The sequence below is a fragment of the Kwoniella dejecticola genome, chromosome 8 (genome assembly GCF_000512565.2).
Source record: "Kwoniella dejecticola CBS 10117 chromosome 8, complete sequence".
Classification (NCBI taxonomy): domain Eukaryota; kingdom Fungi; phylum Basidiomycota; class Tremellomycetes; order Tremellales; family Cryptococcaceae; genus Kwoniella; species Kwoniella dejecticola.
This window is the reverse complement of record NC_089308.1, coordinates 1,277,233-1,301,405: the sequence shown is the minus strand read 5'-3', so window position 1 is coordinate 1,301,405 and position 24,173 is coordinate 1,277,233. Positions and strand designations below refer to the sequence as shown.

At 49.9% G+C, this 24,173-nt stretch overlaps 6 protein-coding genes across 6 annotated transcripts; 3 read left to right on the top strand and 3 right to left on the bottom strand.

The window, feature by feature from the left end:
• Window positions 1-2,530: 2,530 nt before the first annotated feature.
• I303_106765 (uncharacterized protein) lies at window positions 2,531-5,284 on the bottom strand (the record flags this gene model as incomplete). Its single annotated transcript, XM_018411849.1, has 3 exons — window positions 2,531-4,875; window positions 4,933-5,054; window positions 5,112-5,284. 3 exons carry the CDS (start codon window positions 5,282-5,284, stop codon window positions 2,531-2,533), a joined length of 2,640 nt encoding a protein of 879 aa, XP_018259050.1.
• A 559-nt stretch (window positions 5,285-5,843) lies between these two features.
• On the top strand, window positions 5,844-11,240 carry I303_106764 (uncharacterized protein; the record flags this gene model as incomplete). Its single annotated transcript, XM_065969434.1, has 7 exons — window positions 5,844-6,038; window positions 6,091-6,531; window positions 6,588-9,500; window positions 9,556-9,827; window positions 9,887-10,160; window positions 10,218-10,756; window positions 10,859-11,240. The coding sequence occupies 7 exons, from the start codon at window positions 5,844-5,846 to the stop codon at window positions 11,238-11,240; spliced, it is 5,016 nt and encodes a 1,671-aa protein (XP_065825506.1).
• Window positions 11,241-11,489: 249 nt separating this feature from the next.
• On the bottom strand, window positions 11,490-17,138 carry I303_106763 (uncharacterized protein; the record flags this gene model as incomplete). The annotated part of the gene is made up of 3 exons (XM_018411851.2): window positions 11,490-15,259; window positions 15,311-15,745; window positions 15,797-17,138. 3 exons carry the CDS (start codon window positions 17,136-17,138, stop codon window positions 11,490-11,492), a joined length of 5,547 nt encoding a protein of 1,848 aa, XP_018259052.2.
• A 291-nt stretch (window positions 17,139-17,429) lies between these two features.
• I303_106762 (uncharacterized protein) lies at window positions 17,430-19,189 on the top strand (the record flags this gene model as incomplete). Its single annotated transcript, XM_018411852.1, has 4 exons — window positions 17,430-17,675; window positions 17,765-17,878; window positions 17,966-18,250; window positions 18,320-19,189. The coding sequence occupies 4 exons, from the start codon at window positions 17,430-17,432 to the stop codon at window positions 19,187-19,189; spliced, it is 1,515 nt and encodes a 504-aa protein (XP_018259053.1).
• A 158-nt stretch (window positions 19,190-19,347) lies between these two features.
• On the bottom strand, window positions 19,348-22,578 carry I303_106761 (uncharacterized protein; the record flags this gene model as incomplete). Its single annotated transcript, XM_065969433.1, has 15 exons — window positions 19,348-19,684; window positions 19,769-20,040; window positions 20,107-20,292; window positions 20,345-20,428; window positions 20,482-20,954; window positions 21,017-21,220; window positions 21,286-21,373; window positions 21,426-21,443; window positions 21,511-21,554; window positions 21,621-21,650; window positions 21,715-21,758; window positions 21,820-21,926; window positions 21,989-22,265; window positions 22,339-22,454; window positions 22,510-22,578. The coding sequence occupies 15 exons, from the start codon at window positions 22,576-22,578 to the stop codon at window positions 19,348-19,350; spliced, it is 2,349 nt and encodes a 782-aa protein (XP_065825505.1).
• Window positions 22,579-22,897: 319 nt separating this feature from the next.
• On the top strand, window positions 22,898-24,068 carry I303_106760 (uncharacterized protein; the record flags this gene model as incomplete). Its single annotated transcript, XM_018411854.1, has 4 exons — window positions 22,898-23,019; window positions 23,101-23,182; window positions 23,357-23,520; window positions 23,609-24,068. The coding sequence occupies 4 exons, from the start codon at window positions 22,898-22,900 to the stop codon at window positions 24,066-24,068; spliced, it is 828 nt and encodes a 275-aa protein (XP_018259055.1).
• Between the last annotated feature and the right edge of the window lie 105 nt (window positions 24,069-24,173).

The following is a 24,173-nucleotide window of genomic DNA, read 5'->3' as shown; positions in this document are numbered from 1 at the left end:
GGAGGGCGCACTAAATTAGGCAAGTAGACTCAATGTGCTTGCAGGGTCCGCTAAAACAGGGAAGCACCCAAAACGAGGGGGGCACCGAATCCGACAAGTGATTTCCGAAACGGGTGGCGGTAAAACTGAAGGGCAATCAACAGGAGTCTCCGTGTGGGACACATTTTGCCCATCAAAATCAGGATACTTCATGCATGGGAATTGGGGTCATAAGCATGCTTTTTGAGGGTCGCCGATGTACGCTTTCCGTCCGTTGGACCTTGTATACAAGCGGCGGATGCAGGACATACAGTGAGGAAGGAAGCCCGATAGATCGGGAAAGCGCACTTTGGATGCCATGTTGTGTGTCGTAGGCGTGTACTGAGAAGTATTCACAGAGACCATATCGGTACAACAAGCCTGCACAGCACAGCGCATGATCCCAATCCGCTCCGCGACGTCTGGTTTGGGTGACATCAGGCCAGAGGTTGCGTCACAGCTCAAATCCTTCGAGACTTGACGAGTTTCTGTTGCAGTAACCGCGATTCTCAGGAATGTCATTCGGAATGTCAACCGATCCGACAAATGTTGTCGAGTGTCCATTCGGGCCGTCTGCTTTGCCCTTCGTCCGCATCGGTGCTGGAGGAACGATTTTTCACTGAAATAGCACAGACATGCTGTATCGTCTGATATCTATTGACGAAGAAAAAACTGCTCACAATCGGGCTTGATCCCAAGCAGGCATGAATCCCCTCACCAGTCCATCAACGAGCCAGTCGCTGAAACATTGTATCATTGCCAGGCCACGTCGACTCCTCCGAGAGCCTTAATCTCGGACCATAGTCGGTGACATTTGACCTACATGGAGGGTGAACAAACTGCGGCCTGTAGAATGACTGGCAGCCGCCAATATGAGCAAAAGGCTATTAAGAGCTCCAGCATCGGCTCGACACAGGACTTTTTCGCGCCCCTTGAGAGGAACATCGCGGGTCTGCACCCATATTGCCTTGCCACCGTCGGAAGCACGAAGTATCCTATTCGGGGTAATCTGTATTCGAAAGCTGAAGTTCGCCCTTATTTCACAAGTCTCATTGCTTGCAGCACATTCACCACGGGATGGCTCCTTGCCGCAGAAACGCATTACGAATCACCAACGAAGTCAAGGGAGTCAACAGGGTCGTATGTGATATCACGTCGGAACCACCTGGAACTGTCGAATGGCTTTAGGTTTCAGGCTTTGGTCGTCATCTACTACATATTTTTGGTTCATTTTCGTTTCCTGTTTGTCAGGTATTCATAGGACAGGATGCATAGATCATATACATAATCCGCCGATGTTCGTTTACGTCACCCCTTCCTCTGAGTAGCGGCAGCGACATTTGTAGCCGCTGTTTTTGATATGGACTCATCTTGCTTCACTCGGTCAGAGCATCCATTATCATCTTAGCTAAGATCGTATCATTCTTCGCGCATCGCGACGCCATAGCATTCTCGATCGTGCTTCTGCAGTCCCTCTTTCCAATGTTTCAGTGAGCACTGGCAGGGATTCGAAGCCATGGACATACCCTACAAGACAATGCAATGACGTCCTTCTGCGTCACCTCCTGTTCCAATCTTTTAGGTCACGAGGATATGGCGTATGCCTCCATATGCCCTCTCGAAAGACCAGACATTGGGTTAAAGAAATTAGATGCTTGGGAAGCCTCTTTGCATATCCTTGGGTCCACATCACGCTTCGCATGTGTTTATCTCACTTATAGATGTTGTTCCGTTTCTTCCAATTTTGAGACTGCAGAATGGGAGAGATGTCACCGGTACGCTTCTGAAGTCTGTCGAGCTCTGTATACGAGAAGAAGTGCTTATTGATTGCTCACATGCTCACATCGTTAGACGAATGAGTTTCGAATGATTTGTGGTCTCAGACCAAGCTCCAAGAGAGTCCAGATCGTCCTGGGTCATTTGAATCTAGGCAAGCTGAGAAACATTGCCTGCTAATTCGGAATGATGGCATCATCACGGTATTATTCAGGCGCACAGCTATGCAGATCGCCCGGGACAGGGCTATGCTATCCAGATGCGGCCGTCAAGCGGGAGACTTCAACACCACGAGTCGCACTTGGGACCACCAGCAAGATATACTCGTATCCCGGTTCAGCTTCTCCTTAAAGGCGATATCAGATGAAGTGGGGTCATCTTCGAAGACTAGGCTCCCACATCAAGGTAACATTGCGAACCTAGCTATAGCTATTACCATGGTCAAGCTGTCCGTTTTGCTTCGTCATATACACATATACTATTCATAGAGTGGAGCAGTAATATAACCGGCTCAAATCGTCATGATCTTACTGAATCAACTAAATCAAAGAATGTGGGTAGACTGATACAGATATGATAGCACAAAGGTATATAGACAAGAAGCACTAGGCGAGCTGATTTTGGATTGATTGCAAGATTTTTTTCACAACCTATACTGTAATTTACTTTCCCCTTCCGAGTTCTCGCAATTACGTGGACGGTTCAAACATTATTAAATTGATGATCCAGACTCTCATCAGACTTTAATACCAACTTCCTCTCTTATAATTTCGACTCTCTTCTCCACGTTATCGAACCATTCCAAAGCCTTTGTAGCCTTCTTCTCGATCTCCTCACTGGCTTTGACAACTTCACCTCGTGCTTCGACAGCAGCTCTGAACCTCTCCCTCAGGTCCCAGGCTGCCAATCGCATGACCTTTCTGACTTCCTTGCTGACTCTTGCAGCTTGATATTCGGCGAATGGCGTCGAAGCATCGTCGGTCTGGGCTTGACCGGATGAAGTGGTCAACGTCGACTGGATGTGTCGTCCAACGTTCTTAGGGATTGATCGTGGTAATTCGTAGACGACGTATGCAATTGCTCCAGCAGTGAAGACTCCTACGATTGGACCAATCCATTTTCGAGTGGCAGGGTTGGAAACAAAGTCTGAGAAATGCACGATGCCTTCAACCACTGCGCGCAACCCAAGAGTCTTTCCGCTGATCATGGAGAAAGCTCCTACAGCCAACGATGCAGCGCCCACCTCGGTAGAGAATGGGACCAGCTCGTGCGAGGTAGCTGATGTTGAGGGGATGACAGATCGAGCGAGGTGTATATGGTGTTGCAGGTCGAAAATATCCGTAACATTGACTTCGACCAGTTGAGATTGTCCAGCTAATCCAAGACCTAGCGAAGTGACACTGGATTGTCGTCGGATTGCGCGAGGGGTGAACATTGCTTGAGGATTGAATTTCCGGTTGGTTCGCTCCACGTCCGCTGGTAAATGGGTATCGCCGAGTTTGATAACTTCGTCAACGCCTTCCGATGTAAGTTTTCGAGCATCATCTTCCGCTAAGCTGACGGCGAAATCGAGAGAAGCTAATAAAATTCGCTTGACTTCCGCAGCGTAGTCCCATGCACCTAACAACCCCGGGTAGCTGGGGAGGGTCAGACCTGGACCGGGAGCAGCCAGCTCTCCTCGCCCGACTCGCTCGAGACCCCTTTCCATCGCTAACTTGGTTCGTCCAGCGGCTTTGTCGGTGGCGGCCTCCTCCTCGCCGACAAGAGACTCCTCCAAGCCTTCCTTGCCTTTCTTCATCTTCTCTAAGACGGGCTTGACTCGGGCGATCTCGTCTCTCGCCGCAACCCTCTCCTTCCCTGCGACTAGCGAATTGGCCGCAGCAAGGAGTTCTACATCGGCGAGAAGGTGTGTGATGTAATTTTGGGCGGGACCAAGCTTAGACTTGGCTCGATTAACCAACACGAACGATCGAAGAGAGTGCTCCAAGTGTGAAAAGGCATCATCGAGCTCGTCTCCCTCCGATTCCGCTTCTCCGTATCCTAACGCTACTTTGGCCGAATCAACAAAGTGCACCAAATCCGCAGCATCCTCGTAAGTCTTGGGACTAAGCTGCTTGATTTGCTCCAGCACCAATCTTCGACATCTAGCTTTATCCTTGATCTGGTCGAATCGGTTGACAACGATGAACAAGTGAGCCTTCTCGTGACCGGCTTGCCAGATGAATTCTTTGGCTGATAGTGTAAAGTGATTGGCAGCTGATACGACAAATACGACAACATCGATCTCCTCTTGTCGGGCGAAGTTGGCCGTGGTCTTGATAGAATCCCTATTGAGACCCGGTGCATCGATGAGTGAGATATCAACCACGCCGTTATGCAGTATCGAAGGGTTGGCGAGGTTGGAATCGGCTTCTTTCAGGAAGACTCGAAGGGATGGACTTGACGCATCGTCTTCGGCATCGATCAGCATTTCGTAGAGTTTTGACACATCTTCTGTTGAATAAGTTGCGCTGTCTTTAGGGTCATACTTGTCTGCTTGTTTGAGAATGTGAATTTCCTCCTTATCCTCGTTCTCCTTCGCACTGACTACCTCGACAAATCGGGTTGTCAAAGGCTGTTGATCCGTAGGCATGACCTCATCTCGGCGCAGAAGAGCATTGATCAAGGTCGATTTACCCGCGTTCAAGTCTCCAGTGACAAGCACTCGTGACTGAGCATCGTATACTCGCTTCTGCAGATGTGATAGATGATCCAGAGATGCAGTGATACGGTTGTCGAGAAGAGCGGAGATCGACGATTTTTCCAGGTGCGAAATTAGACCTTTGGCATGTCGAGCAACACCCATATTCAGGTTCAAACGTAATATCGAGAAATCGTCTTCATTTTCGTCAAGACGCTTGAGCTCCTCGACCGATTGAACAACCGTCGTGACCGTTTCACAAGGCGGAGCAGGGGCCAGCGTGAGAGATCGTTTGAGTGTTCGTCGAATGGTAGGAGTGGAGTTCAGAACAACATCGGTCGTGTGCGCAGGCTCATCCGCGAATGTCAATGTACGCCTGCTCATACCGGGGCGAGATGACGCTGCGAGGTGAGATGATAGATCAGCAAAAGCCGGGAAATCGGAGAAAAGCAACCTACATGGACCGGTTTCTGCATGTTCGGTAGGTTTCAGGTGAGGGTATCTGACGGTCCATTGTTCACCGTTGAAGTTTTTGAGATCAGAGAGGAGGTAGAGAGACGAATCGATTGCTTTTGCCAGACTGCAACATGGCAAAAATCAGTTCAGTCACCAAAGCGAGAAATAGGTGGCGACTCACCGATCCCTCTTTTCTTCGTAATCCCGGACTACACCATCGGCTGTTTCTCTTGCCTGTCGAGCATCTACTGTCGTACCAATGTGAGATTCCTTTTCTACTGTGGGGGAGTCTGGTGTGGATGGGATATAGGATGATCGGTAAGATTGAGGGGTGGGAGGATGAAAAGGTTGCATCTTGAGCGATCTCTTGAGGGCTACGATGTGTCTATGCTGATATTTTTGTTTTTTCTGGTTGTTATGTTAGATGTCTTATCTGAAGGTGGCTCTGCTGTGAGACATTGTCTTGTCTCTGATTATGAGACTTGGCTAGGCTGATGTCGAGGAGGATGAGATGAATTGTGATGATTTGTGAGTTGATGATATTTGCTGTTTGTTGGTTTTGGTCAAAATCGACTAAAAGACTCCAAATGACGATGGATACTTGATTACAACCCTGCATTACCAAAAAAAGATTAGACCCGCCTCCTCCTTTTACACTTTAATCGTAATCAATCGGATCACAACGGAACTCATGTTGATCGCCACTTCCACTTCCGAATCGACTGACCCTCCCCAGTGCATGATGTGGCAATTATCACGGTTCATCCACGTGGTCAATTCTCATGTTGCTTCACCTGACACGCGACTGTCCTCTTGATTTGTTTGTTTGGTTATTATCCGTTTGTTGTTTATGTTAAATCTGGACTGCCTTCTTCGATACTAATCAGCGTATCTTGCATAGCTAGCAAGCGCCATGGCATACCATTTCGACACGCCCGATCGGGTGTTGAAACGGGTTCAACAACTCGAGGACATGGAGCTTCCTTCGCTACCCAGTTTCCAGCACGATGACATCGATTATGACAGTATGAGCAACGCCGAGTCAAGTAGGGATGATCAATACCACTATCAACAACAGCGCTCCCCTGTTGATGAGATGTCACAGTCGGTTAGTACCCATTCCGCCTCACAGTAAACTTCCAGCTGACGTGTTTCACCAGGATATGGCGACTCCTCATCCCCTTCGAAAGGCCAATGGGCCACCCCCTTCCATCACCATTACAGGCGGTACACGCTCGTCTGCTGATTCTTTCTCCACTGCTTCTGGCTCTCCATTTCCTCCAATCGCGGCTTCACCAAGACAGGGGACTCCATCGCCTTATGCACCCACCACAGCTCTGACTTCGACCCCGCAGTCGCATCAAACAAGGTCGCTGTCCGGTTCGATGAGGGCGAGCGTCTCCGATCATACGGCCGCGACCAGCAAAGCGTCCCGCCATGAAAGGACACAAAGTGGCACAGGCTCTCTGGGGAATAGTACGCGTGTATCGCGAAGTCAAAGATGGCAAACGCCTGGTGAAATGAGCGGAAGCTTTTCAGGGGATGAGATCCGGATGAAGCTGGGAACAGAGCAGTCAGTGCCGTTGAATGATGGATCAGAGGTAAGTTTCATCTTTTGGACGGTCGCATGGATGATCAATGACAATATGCTATACAGACTCCTCAAGAGGTGTCTCATTCGCAATCATTTTCTGACTTATCATCTTTCGCTCCGCCACCGGAGGAAACGCCCATCACACGACGTCTATCGTCAGGAAACGTGCTACTCGAGCGTCCACGCAAAAGGGGACCTTCGGCGATTCCACAGCAACTCGAAGCTGTTTTGGAAACTCCCTCTACACCTGCCACTCCACCTGTGGCTTCGTCACAATCATCAGTCGTCACCGCGTTACCACTCCCGCGTAATGAACGAATACCAAGCCTCTCCCGAAGCGAAGTGTCAGGTACAGATGTCAGCGAAGCAGCCAGCACGCCTGAGGGTCCAGTCAGAAATGTATCCATGATGACGCCCCGACCAGACGCGCATCAGGAGTACGAAGTCACCGGTGAATATCAATACAATATAGAAAGTGGCGATGAAGCTCATCCCGAGAATGGGACATGGGATTATAACCAAGAACACGAGTACACAACCAATGAAGAAGCAAACCAGTCTGCTGGACCCTCTGCATATGACTCTCCTCAAAAATTCAGAGATGCTTATCTGCCAACTAAATCTCCCATCGCACAATATACGACACCAGGGACAGTACGGAACCTACAGTCCCGTGAGAACAGTTACGACTCATTGTCGATCCCTACGACTGTGCTACACGATGTCACCGCAACGGTGCAGAATACTCCTTCGGATCCTATGACGCCGTCACCTTTGGGCATGCTCAATAAGGGAACCGAAAATACGACTCCAAGAGCTCCACTAGATGATGCAGAAAGACGCAAGAGCCATGTTTTAGCTGTTCTCGGTTCAACTGGCCCTACAGCAAGGTCTCGACCGCAATTCCGAGGTACTCCTCATCCATTGCGAAGGGTGTCAACTGCCCCCGATACCGAATCAATAGCGGAAGAGGGTAGTGATTTTGGAAACAGTCAACGATCTTTGCGCAGAGCAGCGACACCTGGATCGACAAGCCGATTGACTGTAGATCAGACAGTCGACCAATCCTTCGTATCGGTAGCCTCGTCGGCAGATCTGACTACGGACAAGCGAGCGTCCCACATGCACAGTCGACTTTCTCGTGGCAATACATCCTTTCCAACCATTCTCCTGCCCACGGGGCCGTCAACACCGGGAGGCGGATCGCTCAAAGGTCTCTCTGATTCTCGCGCGGATGGAATCAAGATACATAAACATCTGAATGCCATGAACAAGCAATTACTCGAATCCAATGCAGATCTTGCTCGAGAAGCTGAAGCATGGAGGGATGAGGCAGAGCGTCTGCGAGGGATACTTGATCAACACGGTATCGAGGTGGAAGATGTCGATGTACTGGGGGATCACGCTGCCGCTTCAACTTCCGCCAACATGTCTCAGCAGTTACCCGAATGGCCTATCAAATCGCCGAGCGGTCGAAACAGTACGAAAGGAGACCATTCTGAATTGATCAGTCAGCTATCTGCACTGAACAATCGGAAGCTCAGCGAAAAACCGTTCACATCGGCTCGAGATCTACTTGACGGTGTGACCCCCGAAGAATATGTCGCGGTGATGGAAGAAATGGCGGAAAAGTTAGAATCTCTCGAAGAAGGTCTGAACGAGAAGGATGAAATGATTGCAAACCTGCAAGACCGAATTGCGGAAGCCCAACAATCCGGCTCCCCCGAGTTGATCGAGAAAGTCCACTTATTGTCTACCCAATTGGAAGAGGCGGAGAATGCTCGAATCGGACTACATGCTGAATTTTCAGCTAAGACCGAGCTTCATGCGAAGCGATTCGGGGAGATATGTACAGGCTTCGAGGATCAAGTGAAGGCCTTGGAAAAGGATCTTTCGGATGCGAGAGCTGAGTCAGATCGATTGAGGAGCGAAAAATCGAGACTTGAAAGGTCGACCTCTACCGAAGGCACAAGTGCCAGGGAGCACGAATTGCGAAAGCAAATTCACGAACTCGAAGTGGACCTGCAAGTCTCCTCTGCCGAATGCAAGAAGCGATTGACGGAAGTCGACAACCTCAAACATCATTCAGCTCACATGTTAGAAGAAAAGGAGGGGTTGATGCAACGAGTAGAAGAAGCAGAAAGCGAGATCATGGAGCTGCGAAACAGGATTGAAGATCTAGAGGAAGCGAGAGATGCAGCAGGTGCTGATGCCATAGACGCCTTGAAGGACGAGCTCAGAACCGCCTGTGAAGCTCAATCCATAGCTGAAGACTCGCTAGCACGACTGGATGGAGAAACAGCCATCCTACGTCAAACAGCCTCGGACCAGGAGTTGCAGCTTAGTCAACAGCAAAGTCAAATTGAGGAATTGAACCATATGGTTGAGGGGCTCGAAGCAGACCTTGGTCTCGCTCAAGACAACTCGAAAAACAATGTCCAAGCTGAGGAGGAAGTATTCGCTGTACGACAGGAATTGCAAAAGCTCAATGTCAGCATCACGGAGAAAGAAGCAGAAATCGAGATGCTGAAAGGCAAATTGGGAGTCGCCAACATCGCCGCCCAAGCTTTGAGAACATCGCAAAGACGCTCAACTTCGCCAAACTCATCTTTGACACCTACATCCAAGACTGCTGGTGTATTTGACACATCGGCCAATCAAGACAGCTTCGTAGTTGCGCTGGAAGAACGCCTGGACGAAGCTTATCGGGAAATTGGTCGCCTCAAGCATGATTTGAACGCCACTCCCCACCGCAGATCTGCTTTGGACATAAGGGATGCAAAAATTCAAGCTTTGGAGAGGGAGAAAGCGGCTTTGGCAGATAGATTAGCCTCTGGAAGGGGTATGTCTCCCTCAGCGGCCCCAACGCCAGCAGGTGTCAAAGACGCCGGATCACCTTTCAAACGGCCTACTCCTTTAGTGCATCGCGCCATCACATCACTGCGCACTCCTAGAACACCAGGACCTTTAGGCGAAGTAAGTCAGACCGCATCGCCGTAAACATTAAAATTAGCTGACTTGTCATGACTAGCTATCTTGGCTGCAGACCACGATCGGCGATGCGAACGAACCTGTTCTTCAAGCTCAGCTTGAATACCTGCAGGAAGAGCTTCGCGGTGCGAACGACCAGCTCGATCGCAATTTCAGCCGTTTGGAATCAGCTGGTCTGGGCGCCGTCGCTCTCGCCGAGAAGTTGGCGGCCGCTGAAGAGCGGATAGGCGAGCTTGAAGACGAGATCAGGGCATTGTTACAGCGAAACAAGGCGTCCTTGGCTCTTGTCAGTGCAGACAGGGAGGAAAGAGAGTGAGCTAGTCACATCGCTCTGGGATCGCGACTGCGGCTGACCTTGTGTCATAATTCAGACGCGAGAATGAAGGACGGACGCAGCGTGCGTTGGAAGCAGTTCATCTGCAGATGGAAGAGCTCAAATCCGACATTGCGAACGAACGATCTCGAATACAGAGAGATAACGGCCGTTTGCAAGATCTGGTATCAGAGATGAGGCTGAAGAGTAAAGCTGAAGTGGACAGTCTCCGAGCGGAGATGGATAGAGCTGCCGAAGCTGCTGAGGACAGTTTGAAGTCCACGCAAGATGATATGAGTCGGGTGATAAGAGAAAGAGAGGGTCTGCTGAAGGTGAGTCGATCAATTGGGCCCACGCATGCTTGTTTTGTAAGCTAAGATCATGAGCAGGACATGCAATCGCAGAAGACTCGAATCACTCAGCTGGAAAGCGACGTGGCGAAAGAACAGCGAGCATACGAATCCCTCTCTCGAAGGACCGCTCAAAGCGCCATTTCAGCCGTTGCTCAAGCCGACCTTGCTCAAAAGAAAGAAGCTGTCCGATCATTACAAGCGACTTTGTCAGAAGCTCGAGCAGAGGAGGACAGACTGCGAGACACGCTCTCGCAGACCAGAATATCCCTAGAGCAAGCCCAATCTCGCGTGGCAAGATACGAAAGTGAACGTCAAAATGTCTTAGAAGAGCTTGAGGTGTTCGAGAGGGATCTGCAAGTCCAAAGAGCCGAAAGTGAAGAGTTCGGTCATCAACTTCAAGCGCTCAAGAGAGAGCAAAGCACTTCGGTAGACAAGCATCGAGCGGAACTGAGAGGCCTGGAGCGGGAATTGAGATTGGCCAAAGAGAATGAGAAGCAAACCGCCAAACAACTTGAAGACGTGAAGAAAAGGCATGATAGTCTAGAACACTGGAAAGTCACCCACGAATGCGACAGGTGAGTTGACCACGGATCTGAATTTATGGCAGTTCCAGGCGTCTTAATTCGAGAGAGAGAAATTGAAACTGACATAGCGATCTTCTTCACATTTGTTCGCAGTGGAACTTCACAAGCCCTGATTGATCAGAAAGCGCATTTCAAAGCTCAATCACGTTCGCTGGCATCGCAAATCCGATACCTCAAAGCCAAATTCACGAGGGAATCGACCTTCAGAAATGCCCTGACATTGCAAAAGCGATACCTCTTACTGCTTGTAGGAGGTATGAGTCTGGATCAACAGGCAACCCTTCGAGCGATCGCCAAGATGGGATACCCTGTTCCCGAGCCACCGAGGCCCAAACGAACGCTCAAAGCTGTTGCTTTGGCTATCATGGGTGTCATTCGAGCGAAGAACAGCGCGGCGGAGTGGAAGAAGGAGAGGGAACTCAAGGCGAATATCCCTGCGATATCGGAGCGTAGAAGAGTATCAGCCAGGACGTAGAGAGGTGCTTAACAAGCGACTCAACCTTGTTTCTTAATTTTCATGCAATACGAGTATAGTATTAAGTATGGACGATACGACAATCCAGGTTTCTTTGTATGCAGTAATTTGAAATGATACCTTACGAACCATGCATGAACTTATGATTTGTATATGACACGTCCAGAACGGATATATATGTACATTAGTGAGTTACAAGAAATAGTCTATTTCCTTCCCGACATTACAGGCAATTAGGGATGAAAGCTATCAGCGTTTGCCCCAACCAAATTTGTTCCAGAACCCGCCCGATCCTTTACGCTCCTCCTTCGATTCCTCTCGCGATGACGCAGAAACGACCTCAGTCCCGGTCTTGGCTACGATGTTCCCGCCCTCGTTCTCAAGTCCATCTCCATCTCCATCTTCATCTTCATCCTTGGCAGTGACGGCCTGAGGTTTATCGGGTGAGGATTCACTCTCGATCGCTCTTCGTTTCATACCTCTCGTCTCTCTTCTTGGCCCTTCATCTGCAATCGCAACACCGCCCTCCGAATGTTTCCTCGCCTTTCTCTTTTTGGGTGTAGAGCTTGATCCCGGATTCTCCTGTTCATCTTCCACTTGCTCGGACGCTCTAGACTTCCTCTTCTTAGTAGATGGTATTTCGACGCTGAAAGTGGATTTAGTCGATGAGAGAGGTTCGACTTCTTCTTCCTCTTCCTCTTCCTCTTCCTCTTCCTCTTCCTCTTCCTCTTCCTCTTCCTCTGCTTCCTCTTCGTCCTCATACGGTCGATAGGGAGCCTCGTCTGCCTTAGTTGCCAGACTGAGTGGCTTTCGGGGTGAACGCGATTTACTAGAACTGGATGTGGACATCTCCACATCTTCAGGCACAGGGGTAGCTTCGTCCTGGTCGGCATTTTTGGCTTGTGGCTCAGGAGTATGAGTGGGACTAGCTTGCTTGCCTCTAAGCGATTTCCTTGTTGATCTTCTAGGCTGAACTTCGGGAGGAGGAAGCGAGTCGAGTCGATCCACTGCAGAAGGAGCCGGCGGAGTATCATACTCGATCTCCGCTTGCGGTGTCCCCTCGTCTACCTCAGGTATATTTTCGCCTCTTGCGACTGACATCCTAGCTGATCTTCTGAGGGGCGGTCCGGGAGAGGCAGTGGTTGAGGTCCGACTACCTGTTTCCGAGATTATCGAAGATTCCCTTGCTTTTCCCTTTTTTGCGCTAGAAGGCCTTGCACTTCCTCCTCTACCCCTCCTTGCTGGGGTGATATCCAATTCAGCGTCAGGCTCCAAGGATCCCGAAGCAGAAGCAGATATGCGCTTTCTTCCGCTTCTTGTTGCTGGCGGTGATACAGCTGGTCGTTTGGCTGGAGTTGCGAAATCTTCCACTTTGACTGAGATGTCCTGATCCTCATCTATTTCGGCACTCAGGCGACTATTGCTTCCAAACGATTTTCGTTTTCGGCCTCTTTGTACCGGAGTACCTCTTGGTGTATCGGATGCTTCCCGATCAGGCAGTCTGGCGTCGTCGTGTGCATAAAGGATGTAGCAATGGCCCTCGTCGAACAATTGAGCACCGACCAACCGGCGAATCTTGGTGGTCAATTGCGGCTGTAACATCGGATGTTCATGGTCAATTGGTTGTAGTCTGCCTTCGGCTTCCTCTTCCGTGGTGGATTTCCCTTCAGATTGAGAAGTCTCTTGCTCGAGCTGCTTGACATCGGGAATGGCGCAGTGAGGAACAAGAATGACTGCGGTGAGATCGTCGTCCGACACTCGGAGTTTCTCGTAATAGCAATGGGACCGTGTTGCAGGCGGCTCAAGTGAGGCAGAAGGTCGACCTCTTGATCGGGTTCGGCGATGAGTCGCGGTTGTCAAGCTAGGACCAGAGGCAGAGGCTTTGTCAGGGGATCCATGTCGGTGGAACAATCGCTCGAGAGTTGACTCGCTGACATGGGGGAGGAAGGGGGGCTTTAGCGGGGACTCGGTCTTCAACGGCTCGCCGTCATGAGCTGTTATATCCGCGATCTTCTCCGCAACCGTTGACGATGCTTCATCCGCTGCTTTTACGTATTCTTCTAGCGCATCAAACATAGCCGCGGATCCTGAATCCTTCGTGTCATTGATTTCGACAGCAGAATCCAGCCTGGACGTAGATGACTCGCCCGCCAGAGGGGTATTGTTGGGCTCTTCCGCCACATCTGCGTCATCGCCATGAGCTGCTGGCGATCCTTGATCTGCCGCGGGACTGATTCTTCGGACTTCGATCTGGATGTCTCCATCATCGCTCCTGCCATCCGTACCATCTTGGACCTGAACCGGCGGAGAAGAAGCCTTGTCTTCGCGCGAGGGAGTTTGTCGATCCAAGTCATCAACCCTGATCTCCGCGTCTTTTGACTCCTTATCCGCCTTGTCTCCCACTTCTGCAGGCGAATTTCCGTCGTGTCCTTGCATTGCAGGCGGTTCGCCTTGGATATCTGTTTCATCGACCGTGGGCTCAAAATCTGCTCCCGCAGGGGCATCAGGCTCGTTCCAACGAATGTGAACCTGGATATCCTCGTCTGCGCTTTCGCTCATCACGTCAACGTTGGATAAGTGTGATGAAGCGGCCAAAGCAGAGGGAATGCGAGACATGTTGGGAGCCGGTGAATCGGTCGCGGCTTCCACCTGTAGGGAGGGCGTCTGTACCGCCTCTGATGGGGTAAGCTGATGAGGAGTTATAGGAGCGTCGAGGTACGAGTCCGGCGGTGGCAACTTCGGATCTGGCAGCTCCGTAGGTGTAGCTTCTCTAGTAGCGGGAGCTGAGTATATATCGGACGGTATAGGATCTTTTCCGGGTGGTTCGACAATAAGGGACGGCGAAGATGGAGGATGAGGTACAAGATCGTGAGGATCAAGCGGGCCAATGGTGAACGTGTCTGCTGCCGGCAAGCTCGGATCTGGAAGGGCAGTTGGCGTAGCTGCTCTGGAAGGTATGGCGGAAGCGATTTCAGCAGGAATAGGGTCTTGAGGGATCTCAACCACGAGAGAAGGTGTATCGTTTTCGTGCGGTATCATGGTGTGTATGTCAAGTGGTTGATGAGCTGATGTATTCGGAGGTGGGACTGTTGGATCGGGAAGGGCGGTGGGCGTGCTTGACCGAGACACCGCTGAGGTTGGCACGTCTTCCGGTAAAGGATCGTGTTCAGGAGGCTCAACAGCCAGTGAAGGTGATCGTTCGACAGACGGTCGGGTGTCGTGCGGGACAAGAGGCATCAAAGTGTTTGCGTCGGGAGGAGAGAGCTTGGGGTCAGGCAATTCTTCACGAGGTCCAGGCTGGGCATCTCCGAAACGAGAGTCTGCCGCGAGGTCCTGAGTGATCACAAATTCTGAGGGGGGATCTTGATACGTGGCGGTGCCATCTGCTAAGTTATGGAATGACGACTCAGCGGTGTTAACATCCTCCGCGTGCAAAACTTGATCCTGTACGAGAGTCTGCGCCTCGACAAGTGGATCCGTGATGGGATCGGCAAGATCGCCAGTGGACGAACTCAGCGAGTGTAAGGCCATGTCGGATCCGCCTGAAGTGCTAGCTGTAAATTCGGGGACGTCGAAAGACATGAATTCCTCGGCATTGAAGGGTCCTATCGCATCTTCACCACCAGGGGTTCGCATAGGGCTGAAATTGGCGTCCTCCAATTCTTTCATGGTGTCAACGCTCGTCATGACTTCGTCGGTGAAATTGGGCGTAGTGACGGTGCTCAATTCAATTCCAACTTCATTTGTCTGCAGATGCACTATTGTATGTTCCGAAGTTGACGACGATCCCTCCGTGATCGGTTCACCGTCCTCCATAAGCTCTTCGACGACCGTATCTATATATGTTGAGGGCATCGTGGTGAAGCTGAACAACCCAGCTTCGGTCAGAGGCGTTTCCACAGCAAACGGTTGTTCCAAATCAATCGATCCTGTGGTCTCCATCATCTGGATATCGTCAACTTGGATTGGTTGATCGGGTTCAAAAAAGAAGGCAGTTCCGTCAGTGACTGCTGGTGTCGCTGTGACTTTATCAGCTGCGCTATTCCTGAGGCTCTCGTGTCAAGACTCACCGGGCTCTTCTACTGAAGGAATATACGAATGCCTATCCTCAATCACCTCCCCATCGTACATGATGGCTTCTTGAGGAGGCTGTTCACGACTTTCGCCCAACGATGCTTCTTCTGCTCTCATCTCAACCTCATGGGTCACATCGAAGGATCCACCAGCCTCCATGAGTAGCTCATCCTCGTGGTCCTCCATCGCCTCTTCCTCATCTTCACTGCTATGAGGTTGCGCGTCTCCTGAAATGGCGTTCGGCTCTTCATCCGTATCTTCCTGGATTTGGCCATCAGATTCCACCTCTTCTTCTTCTTCACTCGGATACCCGTAGTACTGTGCCCCTTCCTCTTCATCTTCATTCTCATCCTCGTCCGAAGAAGAGCCGATCTCGATGACCTCCGTGAAAATGGGTACTTTAGATTGAACTTCCTCTTCTTGATTGTCGTCTGCTGGGTTTCAATCAGCCTGAGCCACAATTTCAGCACGCGTGCACTTACCTGAAGAAGCTCGACTACCAATCTCAACTTCATCTCCATCTGCAAGTTCGTCTTGATCGTCATTTTCGTCGGGTAGACCCTGCTCGTATGCATTTTCTCCCTGAGAATCCCCGTGTCCGTAGCCGTGCTCTGTACCCTCTATGATCTGTTCAATCGGCAGGGCAGGGTCAAAACTCGAAGAACCGGTTGGAATGTTCTCTGGTTGTTGCACATGCGGTAAGTGTAATGATGATCCAGCATCTTCCGGCATAGCTTCATGCACTTGCTGTACGATTTCAGCGAGGAGACTGGGATCTATAGCATCTTCAGAAAAGGCCGCGGGCAGTTGATTGATCTGATCTTGAGACTCGAACGTTGTGTCATGCTCGACAAATCCAGAAGGGGGAGCAGGTAAAGTAGGATATAGCGTATTCATCGGTAGGGAGGATGGCTGTTTCGGCGCGGGAGATTCAGAAGTTCCCAAGTATTCTATACCATCGTCCTCTTCTTCGACCTCCTCTTGTTCCTCTTCCTCTTCTTCTTCTGATTCTTCCCCCTCTTCATCTTCCTCTTCGGTCTGATCCTCGTCGCCATATACATCGCCATCCGATCCGACATACGCCGCACCATCTTCCTCTGGCACAACACCATATTCTGGATCGTATCCTGCTTCCGATCTAGTGTCGAACAGCTCATCCTCTTCATCTTGCTCAACATCGCGTTCTTCTTCGTTCACACTTTGAGCCAGCGGTGAGGGGGTCCCTTCTTCTGCGAGCACATCCTCCTCATCATCATCATTATCTTCTGCTTCTTGTCCGTCGTACATCTCGAAGAGTGGCTGCTGTGGAGTTTCGAACGGATTCTCTTCATCCTCCTGCGTTTGGTCTGGATCTCCACCGACATCGTGATTGTCAAGCTCGTCCTGATTCGCCAGCGATTCATCGTCAAAGACGCCGTGATCATCTTGAGCATCGAGCACCTCTTTCTGTCCGTTTTCATAAACGTCCTGGTCTTCTCCGTTTCCGGACACGCCATCCCGCTCCTCATGACCAAAGACTCCTTCACTATCATCCTCCTCTTCGTCCTCCCCGATCAACCCGGTATCGGATTCATCTGTTTCTTTTCCATACAATTCTACATCATTTTCAACATATTGTGATTCTTCTTCCCGTTCTATTGTGGGTACTACTGGTGAAGGCGATCTCGAGGGGCCGGGACTATCAGGCGGATTCAGACCCCTCGCTATCTTGGCTTGTAGATCATCCAACCAAGAAGCGACTGCTGGTGGAGGGAACAAGTCGTACGGTCCGGGCTGCTTGATCCCCTTTGCCCCACCATTGGGCAAGACATGAGACCGCAGCATTGTGAGCCGCTGGATGGTACGCTTGTCGCGGTGTTGTAACCTGTTGAGCACGAGTTGATGGTGAAGAAGTAAGGTCTAAGTTGATGAGGAAATCCGAACATGACGCTAAACAATACACAACACACAAGCGGAGACAAGTGGATCTCCGCAAAGTTGCCACGTGTTTCGCCAAAAAGTTGGTGAGCTCTGCGGAGGATAAATAAATCGTTCACCTTCATGCTCAATAAAACCGTCCATGACATCTATAATAACAATCAGACTTGCATCTGCACTCTTCAGCAGCTTATCAACATGGCTCCACAAGAGCTGATTCTTTCAGCATGTTCCTCCGACCCTTCTTCGTCCTCCGGCAGACAGATATCCACTCCCTCGATACACCTCCATGACCTGCTGACTTCTGGCTCGGTACAATCTTTCAAGAACTCAGCCAGCTCGTCACATTCTCTAGGATACGTACAGAGTCAGAATGGACAAGGGGCAGGGGTATTTGCTGTTCAGGAGGGCAAAGGTATACTTAACGTATGGGCATGGCAAAAGGTTGGTCAAATGATCGCTTGCTCACAATATACTCGAGCCAGGGACAAACAAGAATTGAACAACACACTGATACTGAAGCGATATCGCAGGATCAAATGCATACCAAGATACATCTACCGGAAAAGATGAGCTGCTTCACAGTCTCTCCGAATGGTCTTTGGGCCGTAGCTGGCTCGCCTAATGGTCAGATATACCTATGGGAGGTGAGTAAAATTTAATCACGTCAAATCATGTTCTTCGACTTCCAGACTCAAGCAGCATTTCACTAACACAGACAAATCGTTCATCAGCTCGCATCTGGTCTTCTCCTCTCATCTTTCACCACCCATTATCGATCCCTCACTTCTCTCACTTTCACACCGGACTCCCAAATCCTCATATCGACCTCCCTTGATTCCTCAACGCACATCTTCTTGGTATCTCGCCTAATAGATCCCGAAGATCCAGCTACGGCCGGCAAGCCATACGGATCGCTGACGGACCATACTCTAGCAGTGCGGGCCGTAGGGTTAGGCAAATTGGCTGGAAGTATGGGTGGAAGGATATGGACTTGCTCAGATGATGGAACAGTCAAGGTGAGCTCATTTCCGACGGAGTGAGCCATGTTATCATATTCAGACTGCTGATGATGTTTTTCTGCTCAGATGTGGTCCCTCCATCCTCCTTTCGCCTTGTTATGCACCTTCACCCTGCCCTCAGGCTCATCTCCCAACAACCTAGCAATCGACCCAATGGAACGTTTCTTCTACGTCTCCACTTCCCAAGGGCTGGTGTATCATATCCCCTTATTCCGCCGTAAGGGTCTACCCGACTCAGCCTCAGCCGACGAGTCATACGAAGCCGTCGGAGGAAGCGTCAACGGGCACGGATCCATCCCTCTCAAAGTCGAGGGTGCAGTCATCTCAACCTCAACCTCTGCTTCAACTTCGACTTCAGAAAGTAAAGTCAAGATATCGATCACCTCGATGACATTATCGATATCATCTACAACCCTTTTAATAGGTTGTTCGGACGGTACGATACACCTGTATTCACTTCCCTCGCACCAACATCTCAGAACACTGTCTTCCCATTCAGGTCCAATAACGCACTTATCGACTTTACTCAAACCCGTCGACCTACTAATATCAGGCGGAGGCAGCAGCAGTAGTGGTGGGGTGAAAGGCAAAGTGTTGGAAGAATATCCAATTATGGAAATCAAGAATTTCGAAAGGATGAAATCGCAAAATGTCAAAACGAATCATAACATAACTATCAAATTACCTCAACACCACCATAATGCAACAACCAATTCTACCTCTTCCCTTTTATCCCAACTGGATGATCTGCGGCCCAAACGTGCTCAGTCCATCGGAGTCGGTGCTCAGACTCAAGGTGTTGAACAAGCTCAGTTGGAGTCGCTTTTAGAAGAGAATAAGAGGTTAAAAAGTTCGCTGGAGAGAGCTTCCCAGATAAATGAGAAAATGTGGAACGGTATAATAGATATGAAGTTGACTACAAGTAATGGCGACTAGTCATTTGAACGTCCAGTCCATCCATCTACTTCTGCATTGTACTTCTAGCTGCCTCATCGTGTCTATGCATTCTATCTGCATTGATTGACAAATGATATTGCAAATGTCTGAAGAGGTGTACAAGGCGACACTCATCAAGAAACGCTGAAATACGTGACCTACATAGCCTCTCCATCCAGATCTTCATCCATAGCTTCCCCATCCAGATCATCCATAGCTTCACCATCAACATCTTCATCGTCCACGACTTTCGAGTCCGTTGTCTGCTCGGTAGTCGTCGTGGCGGTGATAGGTTTGAAGGAAGATTTGAAGCCCGAAGCTTTAAATTTCCCGTCTGCGTGATCCTTCTCTTCTGTCTTCTGCTTCAGTGCAGCTTCTTCTTCTTCCTTCTGTCGATCTTCTTTCATCGTCTTAGCATCTTTAGGCAGAGTTAACGATTTCGTGCCGTCTAATAAGCCCCTTAAGTATTCTGCAGTTTCAGAATTGAATACGATCCTACCCATTCATTCAATATGATCAGCTCGAGTATGGTAATTCTGCCTTAGTCTTCTGGGAAGCACATGACGGCGCAAAACGCACCATCTTTCCCAAATCTCCAACACATTAAACACCTGGCCTCTGAACACATCCGCACTGATCTTGCCTGAATAAGCCAACAGACTCTGATACACCGTCGACAGATGGGCGAAAACAGGCGGTAACCTGCTCTCAAACGCTTGACGGTATTTCCAGACGTTCGGTAAAGACGACGCCGAGTTATGCAAGATATCCGAGATCAAATGCAGACGAGCCATCTTCCTTGGGACTGGCGTCGCGTCCAATCTGACACTTTGACATACTATCTCCGCTACCTGTTCGCCGACCCGCAATACTCAGCATCAAAAGATGTCAAACAAGAAACAGTGGACTGGACTGACCTCATCCGCAGCTTCAGCTTTCTTGAGGGCGAACTCCATTCCCCTGGCGATTTCGGCTCTTTTCCCGCTCATCACTCTCAACATAGCTTCGAATCGCTTTCGGGCCAATCTACCCAATTTGCCTCGCACCACTCGCTCTTTCTCCGAGTCCTCAGCTGAATCAGAGGAGTACATGGACGCATACCCCTTGCACGACAGGGTCAGCCACGATGCCATTGCATAATCGCACGATGCTCACCTCGTCTGCAAAGTCATCAGGCGGCGGAGTCGGTATCCTGTACCTGGAATCTATGCTTAATTGGTAAAGGTGATATTCGGGCAACTGTACGATAGGGATCAGCGTTGTTCTTCGAAGCCTTGTATACACCTACTCACGTCTTCGTTGAACAAGAACGCGAATTTGGGATTCTCCTTTTCCTTCTTCCTCAGTAGATCTTCGAAACCTCGGCCATGATCTTTTACGCGCCCGGCTACCGTCTTGATGAACTTTCGCTGTTCTTCCGGTACGCCGTCGAGCCACTTATCTTTAGCCGAGACCTTACGAGGTCGTGGGGATGGTGAGCGGGAATCGTAAGAATTGGAAGAATACGATGAGTATGATCGCCGGCGAGATTTGCGACGAGCAGGTGAAGGAGACCGCGAAGAGGAAGACGAGTATGATGGAGATCGTTTTGATCGCTTCTTAGATTTTTGAGGTGAATGGGATCTAGATCTCGATCTGCCTTTATCTCTATCGCCATCACGACCCCGCCTATCGTCATAATCCCTTTTGTCATCTCTATGACTATTTCTATGCTTCGGTGAAGCAGACCTCCCCCTTTCTCGGCTTTCGCGACCGGAACCCAGATCTGGCAATTTTACGCATGATTAGTCAACAACTTCGAAATGACGAAGATACCTGGCAACCCACCATATATAGGTCTTAGGGGTAATGGAACTGGTTTACTCCACCCAACTCTGAGAACACTACCTCCCCAATCCAGTCCATCATATTCCCTTACGGCTCTCTCGGCGGCTGAACGCTTCATGTAAGACACAAACCCTGACAACCCAGGTTTACTTCTTCGACTGATCGTCATTCCAGCCCCAATTGAGCTGTCTTCGTCGCCTCGAGCTGTACGTCGAGTCGTCGTTGCTCAGCATGGAAATCTCGGGACGATCAACTATACATGAACTCACGCCACATGATCTTGACAGCACCGACCGGACCAAGTTTAGCGAAAAACAACCCTAGACTCTCTTCGTTGATATTGCTTGGTAGATTTGACTACAGCCAGGAGTCAGATGGCAAGCAACGCAAAGGCTCAATTCCAACTCACGATAAATAAGTTCGTTGTCTACACACATTCCCAGTAACATCAGCATCACTCAGAGAGGATGGCTCCGTGTGACAGCCAAGCTCACCTCTTGATTACCAACGATGTGGCTACCTTTTTCCGTCTCCCAGGCTGATTATAAGGCTCACACGATCAGTACATCATGTTTGGGGTTGTTGCAATTCCGGCTGTACAGACCTGCAAGTGCAGAGACGGATGATCCTTCCTCTGTTGGTTTCTAGGATGTCAGTCGTGAATCACCTGCGAAGAAGTTGGTTTGCAAGCTACTTACGCTTCGCCAAATGACCCAGTCGTTCCTCTCGAGCATTTTGATTGCTAAGGTGCACCCTCAAGATTAGCATATGAAACATAAGAAGTGACGTGATATCCGACTTACTGTTTGATTTCCTGCAAGAATGAATCCATCGCTCTTTTTCCCTTTCCTCTGGGTGCGCTGGACGGAGGAGGCGCAGAAGGCGCTGTCATAGGGGGAGGTGGATATTGCTACAAGTGTTCCAATCAGCTTGATCCTCCTTCGTCATGTCAAAAGAGCTGAGGAAACTGACCCTTGGCGTACCGTATCCCATCGAAGAAGGTCCTCTAGGCGGCTGGTACGGTGCAGGACCTCTACCTCCCGCCGGTCCAGAGGGAGGTTGAAATGACATGTCATCTCCTCGCGCCGGACCACGAGGTATATCCATCGGTGCGCCTCCAGCTCGGACGAATCCTCCTCCTGGACCCATTGGTCTTCTGTTAGGTGCAGCGACGCCCCCTCGAGGAGCATTGAATGCACTCGGTCCTTCGAATGCTTCTTCATATTCCGCATTGACCAATCTCAAAGCTCTGCAAGAGTACAACCCATATACGAATCAGCTCTTTCTGTCCGGGAATCGGATTCGAGAATGGATGAGCTGACTCTTCTTCCTCTTTCCTCTTCTTCTCCTCCGCTTCTCTCTCCAGGTCCTTCTTGGTCTTCTTGGTTATTCCATGACTGAACGTTTTGCTCTTCAGAGCGTTCAATTCGAGTTGTTTCTGCGATTGACTGTCAGCTTGTCTCATGTGATGGAGCATCCGGTAGCTGACCTACTTTCGGTGGGAAGTCTTCGCCCTCGTCGTCTGATCCACCGAATGCTGATAGATCTATGCGAGGTGGCATGCTGCGTTGTGACTTTTGTATTTATGCATACCAAGTCGAAAGAAGAAGGTAAAATGGACTGATGGATTCTCTTTGTGGACGTCTTGTACAAACGAGGGCGGGATCAAATTCCAAGTCTTCTTCGACGCATATAAGCGGTCCGTGCGACGGTTCATGTTATTGCATGGATCATGTCCAACTCAATCTCCCTGCAGAACATCATCCAATCGTCAACTCACTTCACGGTAGCAAGTATATATCAAATACTCGAAATAGCGGTGTCAGACCCGATCATACCGAAGCGCCTCATACCGCTGCTTCGCCCTTCCACGTTGACATCATGGACCCAAGCAAAATCCTCACGCCCGCAACCGGGTCGATAGGCTCTCGGTTCGAGTCTCAGGCGTCGATAGATGAGGCAAAGGAGAACAAGCAGAAAGCATGGAAAGAAGCTTATGCGAGGTGGGTCTGGGTCTGGGTTTGGGTCTAGGTCAGAGTATTCCCTATTCAGTCGGTCTGATGTCAGAAAATGCGACCTCTTAGGATAGGACAGGAACCTCCCCCCGAGCAGCCTGAGGAAGAATACGATCCTCGGACATTATACGAACGACTCCAATCTAAGAAGGTGAGCGAGTGTTCCGGTACCCATACCCAAACCACTTGCAACGAAGACCCATACACTCAACGACACACTCGAAAGTCCCCACATCAGTTCAATGATCCTTTGCCTTGCCTTGTCTGAAGTCATGATCAATGTCGAAGATGAGCTAATCTGTCATTTTTTGGCTCAATCGAGTAGGATCTGAAAAAGGAAGAATGGGATGCCAAGATGAAGCTCTCGAACCAATGGCGCGGTATCGATAGCGAAGAACAGCGTTTCCTCATGGAGAAAGACGCCGAGAAGAAGGCCGAGCAACGTAAAGTCGAAGAGCGAGAAGCTGAAGATCTGAGAGAGTATAGAGAGTGAGTTGAGTTTAATTTAAAACGTCTATCACTATCCTACCATGCTTGACAGGTGGCAATCCGCTGATACGCTCATACCCATGAACAGGAGACAAGCAGCCAAAGCCACTCAATCTGAGAATATACCATTCGCATCTTCATCCGCATCCACATCAGCCTCAAACACCCATTCAACATCACAATCACAATCGCAACAAGCCAAGAAAATACCCCAGAAAGCAGTCAAGAAAGATGTCAAATCTCTGATGAAGGGTTTAGTAGTCAAGAAGAAACCGAAACCCACCTCCACTTCCGTTTCTACTGCGACACCTACATCTGCACCTATATCTACGCCTAGTGCTTCTGCAAACTCCACTTCCACTCCTCAGAAAGACAGCACCATCCCACCGAAATCGATAACATCCCCTTCGATAGCGATAGGGTCGAAGCGTGATGCGCCTGATTCCGATGGTCTGAAGGGTGACTCCACGATAGAGGACAACGCAGCACTATCAGATGAGAAAAGGCGGAAAGTCAATGATAATGACAGAGACAAGGACGATACATAGTCTACTTCATGCACCTCATGTAAAGACCCTCCAGGCTGCGTGGTCGCACTCGGCCTATAGACTTCGTACACGGAGTTGCGACAAGGAGCTAATGACATAGGAAAC